The sequence below is a fragment of the Sinocyclocheilus rhinocerous genome, unplaced genomic scaffold (assembly GCF_001515625.1).
Source record: "Sinocyclocheilus rhinocerous isolate Xijiao unplaced genomic scaffold, SAMN03320098_v1.1 scaffold1042, whole genome shotgun sequence".
Taxonomy (NCBI): Eukaryota; Metazoa; Chordata; class Actinopteri; order Cypriniformes; family Cyprinidae; genus Sinocyclocheilus; species Sinocyclocheilus rhinocerous.
In genome coordinates this window covers 116165-127107 of record NW_015640510.1, presented here as the reverse complement: position 1 = coordinate 127107, position 10943 = coordinate 116165, and the positions used below count along the sequence as shown (strand labels likewise).

At 36.2% G+C, this 10943-nt stretch overlaps 1 protein-coding gene across 5 annotated transcripts in view; it reads left to right on the top strand.

The window, feature by feature from the left end:
* nol10 (nucleolar protein 10) overlaps positions 1–10943 on the top strand; it is a 31289-nt gene that overhangs the window by 10248 nt on the left and 10098 nt on the right. For all 5 annotated transcript variants that reach the window (XM_016569486.1, XM_016569487.1, XM_016569484.1 and 2 more), the window contains exons 10-17: positions 789–867; positions 976–1125; positions 1235–1301; positions 2922–2974; positions 5767–5893; positions 9011–9090; positions 9193–9291; positions 10831–10917. In XM_016569486.1, coding sequence (XP_016424972.1) covers positions 789–867; positions 976–1125; positions 1235–1301; positions 2922–2974; positions 5767–5893; positions 9011–9090; positions 9193–9291; positions 10831–10917 — 742 coding nt within the window. The remainder of the gene's footprint in view (positions 1–788; positions 868–975; positions 1126–1234; positions 1302–2921; positions 2975–5766; positions 5894–9010; positions 9091–9192; positions 9292–10830; positions 10918–10943) is intronic.

Here is a 10943-nt window from a genome sequence, read left to right as displayed (position 1 = left end):
TTTCGCCAACAAAAATGGTTCCAAACAAAGCCACAGTACTGTTTTGCGTCTCTGAAAAACATGACAGTAGTGTTTCGTTACTGAATGAATCAACCGTTTAAATGATTCGGTTCAATCGCAATGACTCACTTATTAACAGTGACTTGCTGCCACCTACTGGCGGTTTTAATTTCACATTTTAAAGTACCTTTTTATATATTTTTTAAAATCATTTCAAATATCAGTATTCAAAGTTTTAGGATTAAAATATCAAAACATTATTTATGCATTTGTAACTGCAGGTTAAACATTCATGCCTTGCATTAAACAGTGTGTATATGCATCTAAATGCCACTTCAGATGCAGCTTCTGTGTTTCCTCTGTATTGCATGAATTTTTTTGAGAATTATTTTATTTGTTTGGTAACAGCCTCAAATGTTTTATTTTTGTAATTGGCTTTATTGATTAAATGTAAGAATTTGACACACTTCTAGAAAAGAAATGGCCTTACAAACACTGTAAAAATTTACCGTGAATTTAACTGTAAAAGACTAAAAATGCTACAGTAAAAACCTGTTAAAACCTGTTCCCCTACTATATACCATTTAGCCGACAGAAGGCACGAAGGAGTAGTAGATTGTGTGCAACAGGTTTTTCAGCAAAGTTTTGATCATGTTGATCTTTTCGAGGCCCAGAGTTTGCATATCAAAAGTTTAGGGTCAGTAAGATTACTCCAGTCGAATACTGTAATCAATCAAATAACATGAGTAATATAACCTCATCCTTATGTGCTTTTCTCATGTCGGAAGGGTGGAAGGCCTGCCGGCTGTCAGCGCGCTGAAGTTTAATGGCTCTCTGGGCATGGCGGTGGGCACCAGCACTGGACAGGTCATTTTTATTTCTCACATTGAGGAGATTACTCAGTTTAAAATCAATAAGCTCTTCAGATTTACAGTGCTGAATGGCTAGCAGTGCTCATTTGTGACGTGTCCTCAGGTTCTCGTCTATGATCTTCGTTCTTCGCGTCCTCTGCTGGTTAAAGATCATTACTATGGGCTGCCCATCAAATCCCTTCACTTCCACAACCCGCTGGACCTGGTGCTCTCCGCCGACTCCAAAATCATCAAGATGTGGAATAAAGACAATGTAAGACCGGCTTTGCTGGTGTACTTTATATCCAGACGTCCAGCAATGAACTTTCAAAGACAAACATCAAATGCATAACATTTTTTTTTTTTTAATCTCTTAATTTCAGGGAAAAGTATTTTCCTCCATCGAACCGCAGGCCAACATCAATGATGTGTGTCTCTACCCCGGCTCCGGTTAGTTCACGCAAATAGAACTGAAGTTTAACCACAAGAAGCTGCTGGTTCATTTCTAAATGTCCCCTTGAAATCCAAATTGGAGTTTTGTGGCATTCCGTAGCATTTGTACTGAAAGATGCCAACAAACTTTGTAGCATATTTAGAAATGATAATCCTTCTCTTACTGGAAAGCAGACCAAAATGATTGATCTCATCTTGCTCACAGGGTGTGTAAATTTGTATTTTTTTTATTTTTTGGTCCATTCAGATGCTTTGTAAGGTGTGACCGTCTCTTACAATAGAAAATTGCAAGTCCTGGTTTGGCAGCGTGTCTTAAACGAAATACTAAAAACCCCTTTAAAACAAAAGACTAATATAATAAAATTATAAAATATAGTCATTTTATTAGGTAATATCCACCTTTTTGCTACTCAGAAGTAAGCTATATTCTGTGAATGTGCCAGACTTCCAATTTATTAGCTCTAGGTAAATAATTAGAAGAATAACAAAGTGCAGTAAACGGTAAAACTATTTTCAATACAAACCTGTGTTTACGACAAAACATTAAAAGAATTTGATCAGAAATACAAGTCTGCAGAATCAAGCAGCATAACGGGCTCTTTTGGACAGCTGAAATGGAAGTGAATGACACTGAAAGCTCAGGGTTAGCATTTGAAAAGACTATTATATCATAGCCTTTTTAAAGGATTGAAGAAAATGATTTCAAATATTTGATTTGATTTGTTTGGAAAAATTTAAATGGGCACATATGTAAGTGATAATGTGCAGTCAGCCAGTCATTAACAGATCAAACAGTCCTTTGATAAAGCCAACATTGATGATAATAATCAGAAATGTTTCTTGAGCAGCAAATCAGCATATTAGAATTATTTCTTAAAGATCACGTGAGTAACCATGCTGAAAATTTAGCTTTAGATTTAGCATATATTATTGACAAAATATATCTTGCAATAGACCCGGTTATTTTAAATTGTAATAATTCTACAGTATTGCCATTTTACTATATTGTTGATCAAATAAACATCATTCATGAAAAATCCTGCCAACGCTAAACATTTGAATGGTAGTGCAAATTATATTATTAATCATCAATCATTTGTATTGCTATTTTAAATGTAAAAAAACTAATTTAATAACTATTTATAAAATATATAAATGCATGTAAAAAAAAATTGGATTTCATTATTCAGTTACACAGTAAAAATGAAAATTGTAAATGTAGGACAACAATGCAATAGATGCTGAGATACTGCAATATAAATTAATTATAATAATATTTTACAAAATGACATTTTTTTTATTTTTTTTTAATATAAAATAAATGCAGCCTTGGTGAACATAAAAGAGGCTTATAGACCAAAATCTACCAACCTCATTCTTTTGTATGGTAGTGACCAGAATAAAATATTTCAGTTCTGTGTTATAGACTGATTATTGTTCATTGCACTTTGTTTATTAGGAGTGCATTATATTTACACAGCTCGAATGTTTAGGCCTGCATGCACCCATTGGCAGAGCGTGACATTGTCCATCAGCTGACTCACTGTATATGGGGGTTTTTTGTTCCATGAGGGGTGAGTTTGTTTTCTAATTGCTGTTCTGTGACCCAATTTACAGGTATGCTCTTCACTGCCAATGAAGATCCCAAAATGAACACCTTTTACATCCCTGTAAGTACCAGATGGCTTGTTATCAAGTATGCTGCAAAAAGCAGCCAATGCTTTGAGCACATTTTGTCCCTCATATCTTGATTAGTCATGGCAAGTCTGTATACGCCTACCAACTACACCTTTTCCTGTCTTTCTAAGTAAAAGCAAGCCCTCGCGGTGCTTTTATAGTGTTTATATTTAACGGGGCAATGGTAGTTAAGGGCAGCTGAAACATTTCTGAGAAACTTCGTTCTGTTCTAGACCTGCACATGATATAACTGTGTGTTTGGCAATAAGAGGGGTTTACCCTGTGTGTGCTCGAGTTGAGTACACACACACTTACCAAACCATTTGATATGTCCTTCACGAAGGCGGTGACATGCTTAGCAAACAAACAAGGCTCAGTGAATCTTGTGAAGAAAAGTCCTGGTCACATTACACAACAAACTCAAAACGACATTAAATAATACTTTACAAAATGAAGGCCTGTTCTAAGGACCATTAAGTTTTTTTCACATTTGTGACATTATTTTCATCACATTTCCCCCTCAAACACAAAATTAGGGTTGGGCAATATGGCCAAACAATATTTTTTTTCTATTATCATTTGATGTTGATATTTATCACAATATTCATAACATAAAATTTATGGGCAAGGAAATGCATGTCACATGTTTGTTAGAGCTCAAGAATGAATATAAACAACTATTTTCCTGAATTCTGTGTTTTAGGATTTAAAAGTCTAATTAAATGAATTCATGAAACTTTACCTACTCCATTATCCTTTAAAATACAATCAAATAAAAATGACAATTAATTTACTAGTGTCTGAGAAGAATTCATAAAGCTTAATTTAATTATTTAAAATGTAATCAAATAATTAATTTACTGATAAATTAAGAATTAATTTGGTGGTTTGCAGTGAAGAGCTTTGAGGGGTTTTTGTTGTTCATTTTTTTTAATCAGCTTAGATTATTGTCGGTTACAACAGATACTGCCATTATGCATCTTATTTCACATTAACTGGCAATGTGCTTAATTGACATGAAAATGTCACAATACAAACAGTCTTAATGGCGCTTAAATACAGCCGTCGTCTGGGTAACTTCTTTCTAAGTAAGAATAAACTTTATTGTCACTGTACAATGAAACTCTGGTGGAGCGACCTCCAGGTGCCTTCTTGATACATGCATATAAGTGATTATACACTAAAGACTCTACTGTTATACATAATACTCTGTACGGTACAATACAATATACACAATGCAATATACAATATACACAATACGCTATTCAACACAGTACACAGAGGACACATAACACAAGACAACAAATGTGCATAAATGTAAACATTGTGTATGTGCATAAATATAGACATTATGTGCAATTAAGCAGGAAGTGACAAGTGTTGAGGTAGTCAAGTCACCTTTATTTATATAGCGCTTTTAACAATACAGACTGTGTCAAAGCAGCTTTACAGTATTAAATAGAAAAATAGTGTGTCAATAATGCAGGACAATAGTAAACACTCAATTTTTGCAATCAAGTCAACGATATCGCTGGAAATTAAGTGTCCCCAACTAAGCAAGCCAGAGGAACAAAAACGCCATCAGTGACAGAATGGAGAAAAAACCTTGGGAGAAACCAGGCTCAGTCGGGGGGCCAGTTCTCCTCTGGCCAGACGAAACCAGCAGCTCAATTCTAGGCTGCAGCAAAGTCAGATTGTGCAGAGGACTCAGACAAGGTCTTCACTGGGTAGTATAGTTGACATCTTGACCATGATAAACAAAGACTTTTACCCAATGAAATATTGCACAGTAAGGTGACTGCACTAAAAGTCAGTATGTGGGGAAGTGGTTGAGGTCTCTAGGTCCTCAACCACTCAACAACTGCTCTGTGGTAAAATCTGTTTTTGAGTCGTGTTCTGTGGGCATACAATGTTCTGCATCGTTTCCCAGAAGGCAGAAGTGTGTGAAGGGTTTCTGATGATGGTTTTGACCTTCCGGGTGCATTTCTCTGTAAAGTCTGACCAACAGTTTTAATGAAATTCATCCTTAAAGGCACAAAATGTAATTTTCGCTGCTAGAGGGCACATATTCAAAATAAACAAATAGACAAAGGCGTAGTTTGATGACGCTGTGACCGAGTGTGGAATCATGGGAGTTGTCGTCTTCATCCTCACAGCCGATGCAATCCGACGGGACTCGGGCAGAAATCATGTTCATGGATGAGCTAATGATTTATTAACGTAGTAGAATGAAGCCGGGTGAGGCTGAAAGCCGTCGAAGCGAAACGAGGCCGCTAAATTAGCGTGACACACGGCTCGAAAGCAGCGGAGCTTTTATTATACCACAGTCAACTGCTACCGTGCGTATGTGGGGAAAAAAGCAGCGTTGTTTTATCATACTAGATACATTTGAACGTTCTGTTATAATGCTACTCTGTGCGGTCGTCACCGGTCTATTAAAACGCACAACATATTAAAGCGTCTTTGGTGTTTCCATGTTTTCTACAAAACAAAACCGGAAATCGAGGGGTTATGACGTCATTGGCAGGCGACACAATGACACTATGGACACGGTCCGTGTCACTAGTTAAAATTGCTAATTTCTCTGGATTTAAACATTCTTCGAAGCATTATATATAACACTGTTCTAGTGGTTTTTGGATATTTTAATAAAAAAATCTTACATATTGTGCCTTTAAATGTTCTTCTCCGGAATATCTGTAAACTGCCATGTTTTGAGAAGCTGTTCATGATCTACCACAAAAGAAGCCTTATTATTTCCTCCATTGTGTCATGCTGTCTTCAGGCTCTTGGTCCGGCTCCACGCTGGTGCTCCTTCCTGGATAACCTGACAGAGGAGCTCGAGGAGAACCCAGAGAGCACCATCTATGACGACTACAAGTTTGTCACCCGCAAAGACCTGGAGAACCTGGGTAAGTCCGTCTCTTTCTGGCCAGCTGTCGTAAGATCACCAATAAAATCTTTTTTTTTTTTTTTTTTAAATGTCTATATTTTAGATTTATGTATTTGAACTGCATATCGAATTTCATCAAGTAAACTTTTAACATTAACAAATGTGATGCATAAAAACGTATTGTGAGGCATATTTGCTGCTCATTCAGAAGCGGCGCAGTTAAGGCATTGTTTATAATTAACTTTTTTTCAAATTATCATATTTTCATAATGCTTTTATTCAAATAGCTTAGAATCAGCATAAAGCTGTTCTTTGTGAAAGCAGTTACATTTATTCAGTTATAAAGTATGAGCATGGTTAAATATGACTATCAGTATTCAATTAGTTAAAATGTATGAGAATAAAACAAAATTGGATTTATAAATATACCTGGTTAAATCACAGTTTATTTGTACCGTTACAGAAATTTGATATGAAATTAAAATGCATAAATCTTAAATGCATTAGAGGTCCACTAATCAACCTTAAAAGTTTGATTTTGGCCTGGGCTCTGGTCAATTTTTCAGGCTTGAATTTGTAATGAATTAAAGCCACAAGTATTTTACATGTTTTCCTTCGTTTCTGTACGTTTTAATTTTAACGGAAATGGTATTGCAACTGCAGAGTCAGTCCAGGTCAAGTTGTAGTTTTATCAGCGAGGAGCACGTTATGACACGTTTTGTACAAAGTTTGAGGTGCATCTGCTTATAAAATATTTACTACGAGAGCATTCCTGTAGTTGTGTCAGTCAGTCGCAGGCGTTGAGCCACAGAGAGTCCTTGAGTGATCTCAGTCCATCTGCGAAAACTCAAAGAATGATGCAAATTGAACAGATAAAAATATCACAGAGGAGACAGAGGCAGGCCTACAGCGATGATAAGATCCAGTTCAGTGGGTGGAGGATGGGAAAACAGCGGAGGAATGCCGGCGTCAGCATGTGATGCAGTGGGTTATGTGACGTGGAGGGCTGCAGAATGGCAGGGTTATGTAACAGGACTAGAGTCTAGTGAGCGCTCTGTCTCTTGTCTGGCCATGTCACCGTCACTGGCAAAAGACGTTGAACCATTGAACGTTGATCACAATGTAACAGGACTAGAGTCTAGTGAGCGCTCTGTCTCTTGTCTGGCCATGTCACCGTCACTGGCAAAAGTCGTAGTAACTGAAACTTCCCTCATTTAACAAATTTTGAAAACGCTGGTGCAGAAATTCAAGAAATACATTTAAACTAAACCTATCGAGATGTACACGAGATCCAGGCAAAGTTTGTACTGTTGCGCCACCCCCTAAATGGTTTGCAGTAGCATTCATTAACACAGTGGACGTTGAACCATTGAACGTTGATCACACAATAGCTTTATATGATAGTTTTATTTGATACGATTTTAATTTATTTCTTATTTTTTATGCATGTATAAATATTGATGAATGCACATGCAGCACACATATATGGAAAACCAAGTTTTTTTCTTAGGTCATGCAAGTACGGTTGAATGTGTGTTGATGATGTGTGTTTGTGCATAAAAGCTTATATTAAATCTGTTCATCATGTGAAGTGATCGTGTCTTCAATCTCTTTAAGACATTGTTAGATGTTGTTGAAAATGTTGGTTACGTGGGCTTTTTCAATGGATAGATGGAAATAATGAGAGAATATAAAAAATATCTTAATTTGTGTTCCAAAGAATAACGAAGGTGTGAAAAAGGTTTTACATTTTGGTTTGTTTCTCAGCCATAATAATAGAAGAAATCAAAATAACAGTAGACTGTGATGAAATGTTGCAGCCTGGTCTGTCACAGAGACGTGTTTGTAATTTGCAGCAGAGATGCTCTGGGTTCGGATCTGTTCAGACAGACGTGTGTCATACTGCTGGTCTGGGGTCAGTTTTGTGTTTTCTCTGTTGTGTAATCAGCCTCTTTCCTGATAGCAGTAAAAGTTTTCAAAGAGTGTAATTGAAGGAATAGTTCATCCCTGCTCAATAGACAAAGGTCAGCTGGATTCTTTAAATGCTTTAGCATGTCTTCATTGAACCTTGCGATTTTAAAACCATGGAAATACAATATAAGTAGGTTTGTCATGCAGTCTGTTGTATACAGCATTGGGTTGAGGGTGCTGGTGTTTTGGTGGTCAGAGTGTCTATTTACTAATGTCAGGTGATGTATTTAGTGCACTTGTTGTGTCTCTTCTCTGAGGGTTTAGTTGCATGAGATTATCCAGCAGATAAACTGTGCATGTTTAGGAAACACTACAATGACCCCGAAAAGTATTAAGTACTTAAGTGCTGTCAAACGATTAATCGCGATTAATCGCATCCAAAATAAAAGGTATATATGTATATTCATATAAATTATATCATATATAAATATATTTTAATATATAAACGTAACATTTTTCTTAAATATTCACGTGCATGTGTGTGTATTTTATATATACATAATAAATATACACAGTACACACACATATATTATGTAAACAAAAACTTTTATTTTGGATGCGATTAATCGCGATTAATCGTTTGACAGCACTAGTATTAAGCAAATTATCTTTTACGTTTTTTTATTTTTTATTTTTTTGCTCCGCGACATTTAATCTGGTGCCAAAGTGATTTTTAGTGGATGCATGAAGTCAGTCTATACTTGTCTTTATTTTGAACATTATATCTTTTTGTCCACTTCATTTGATAGATTGTTATAATATTATGACATTTGCACATTAAATCAGGTTTTTAAGGGATAGTTCACCCAAAAATGAAAATTGTCATCATTTACTCAGCCTCAAGTTTCTTATTTCTGTTGAAAGCAACAGTTGGTGGTAGCCATTGACTTAGATAGAGAGAGTTTTTTTCCATACTGTGGAAGTCAATGGGAACCAACCACTGTTTGGTTACCCACATTCTCCAAAATATCTTCTTTTGCTTTCAACAAGAAGGAAGAAACTCGTACAGCTTTGAAACAACTTGAGGGTGGAATATACACCCAAAACATAGTGGATTGGGACCAACCGAGCAGCTTATATTATTTGTTCTAAATGTGTTGTTCTTTGTGATTCTTGAACTTTTGTTGCATTTCCTGATGTTTCGCTTGTTTTTTCCTCCTGTAAGGTCTGACGCATCTGATTGGCTCGCCTCTGCTCAGGGCCTACATGCACGGCTTCTTCATGGACATCAGGCTCTACCACAAGGTGCGGATTTGGGTCTGAGCATTTGTGCACGTTATGCTGTTTGTTTGAACATTTTTGCCCTTTAAATGATGATTCATGTTTAATTCCTGTGCATTGGTGCAGGTGAAGACCATGGCGAACCCGTTTGCCTATGAAGAGTACCGTAAGGACAGAATCCGGCAGAAGATTGAGGAGTCGAGAGCTCAGAGAGTGCAGCTCAAGGTAATGCTTGTTGACGCATTCACCCTGTGTGCGTGCTTATCTCAGCTATGAGTAAACCTGGCAGATGAAGACCACAGAAGTATTGGTGAAAAGAAAAACTTGCATGTTTTCTATATATAAATTTTATATATAGATGTGTATATATATATATATATATATATATTTAAGAACTGTTTAGTTAGCCAGTGTTGTGCTGGGTCCCTATGAAATCTGTTTTAGGGTGCTTTCACACCTGGCCTGTTGTTTCGGAACCTGGCGCGTTTCCCCCCTTAGCTCGGTTGGTTTGGGCATATGTGAACATGGCAATCGCGCTCGGATCCGCGCCAAAACAATCGGTCCGAGATCGCCTGAACGAGATGGTCTCGGCTCGATTGAAAACGAACTCTGGAGCGGTTCGGTTGTAGTGAGAAAGCAATCCGATCCGTGAAACTTTGACCAATGAGAGAACAGTTTACTCGCGCGTGACTTGTATTAACAAATTTGGTCCGCTTAGAAACTTTGCCGTGTGAAAGCGAACCGCACCAAGAATAAAAAGCAACATTGTAATAATTTTAATCCCTGTTTCGAAACAAAGCAATCGATCTACAGGTGTGAAAGCACCCTTATTTTTTTTTTTCCAGCTTATTCCATTTAGTAATTTTAGTAATCAAAAAGCATGTGTAATTGATTGAAATTATGAAACTTACATAATTTAACAACACTTTATTAAATGTTTAGCCATATGGACCCCATTACTAAATTTCATTTTATTTTTCCCAAATTCCACGTTTTCCATTTTATTCTATTTTAATAGTTAATTTTAATTTTAATAATCATTTGAAATCATAAAATATAACCACTTTAATAGTTTATTAAAATGTTTACAATAATAGGACCCTATGAAATGTTTTATTTTTCAGAAGCATTGTCTTGTCTGTTTTCAAAGCCAGTGGTAATCAAATGAACTCATAAAACATGAATTATAAAAAAAAAAAAAATGGATTTAATTAAAAAACTTTCTTTTTTTATTTTTTGCCAAACAAAGTGCTAAAATGAAAACATGTAAGAAAAATTGTGAGATATTACTTTTATCATTTTATTATTATTAGAATTATTACTTTGAGAAGTACATTCTGCTGTATAATATATTCCTGTCACAATTTGTTCAAGTTAAGCCAAACGTTTATTATGGTGTGTTGCAGTGAAGATCTTTGAGTTTGTGTCTGTAATTGATGGTAGTTTTCACAAATCAAATGGTGTAAATCCAGAGCAGCTCTGGAGATGAAGTTGAAGTTTTTATGTGCTCATGTAATGAGTATGCTTCAGTATGCGTGTAAAAGATGAAAAAGATGAAAACACACAGATGTGCAGGCTTCATATTTAAACCAGTATTTTTGCAGCACGATATTCTCAGACACTAGATCATATTGCCATTTTGTCCATACACTTTTTCCACATGGGGCCCTAGTATTGTGTGAATAAAACTGTTAACCATGTTCTCATAGTCTGTTATCATCGGTGCTTTGACTCCGTCATTCTCTGACTTGTGTTCTCTAACAGAAGCTGCCCAAGGTCAACAAGGATCTGGCCATGAAACTCATGGAGGAAAGTGAGCTTTCAACCAAGAAGAAGAAGAAAAAGGGCAATGTGGGCAATGTTTCTTTGACTCATTT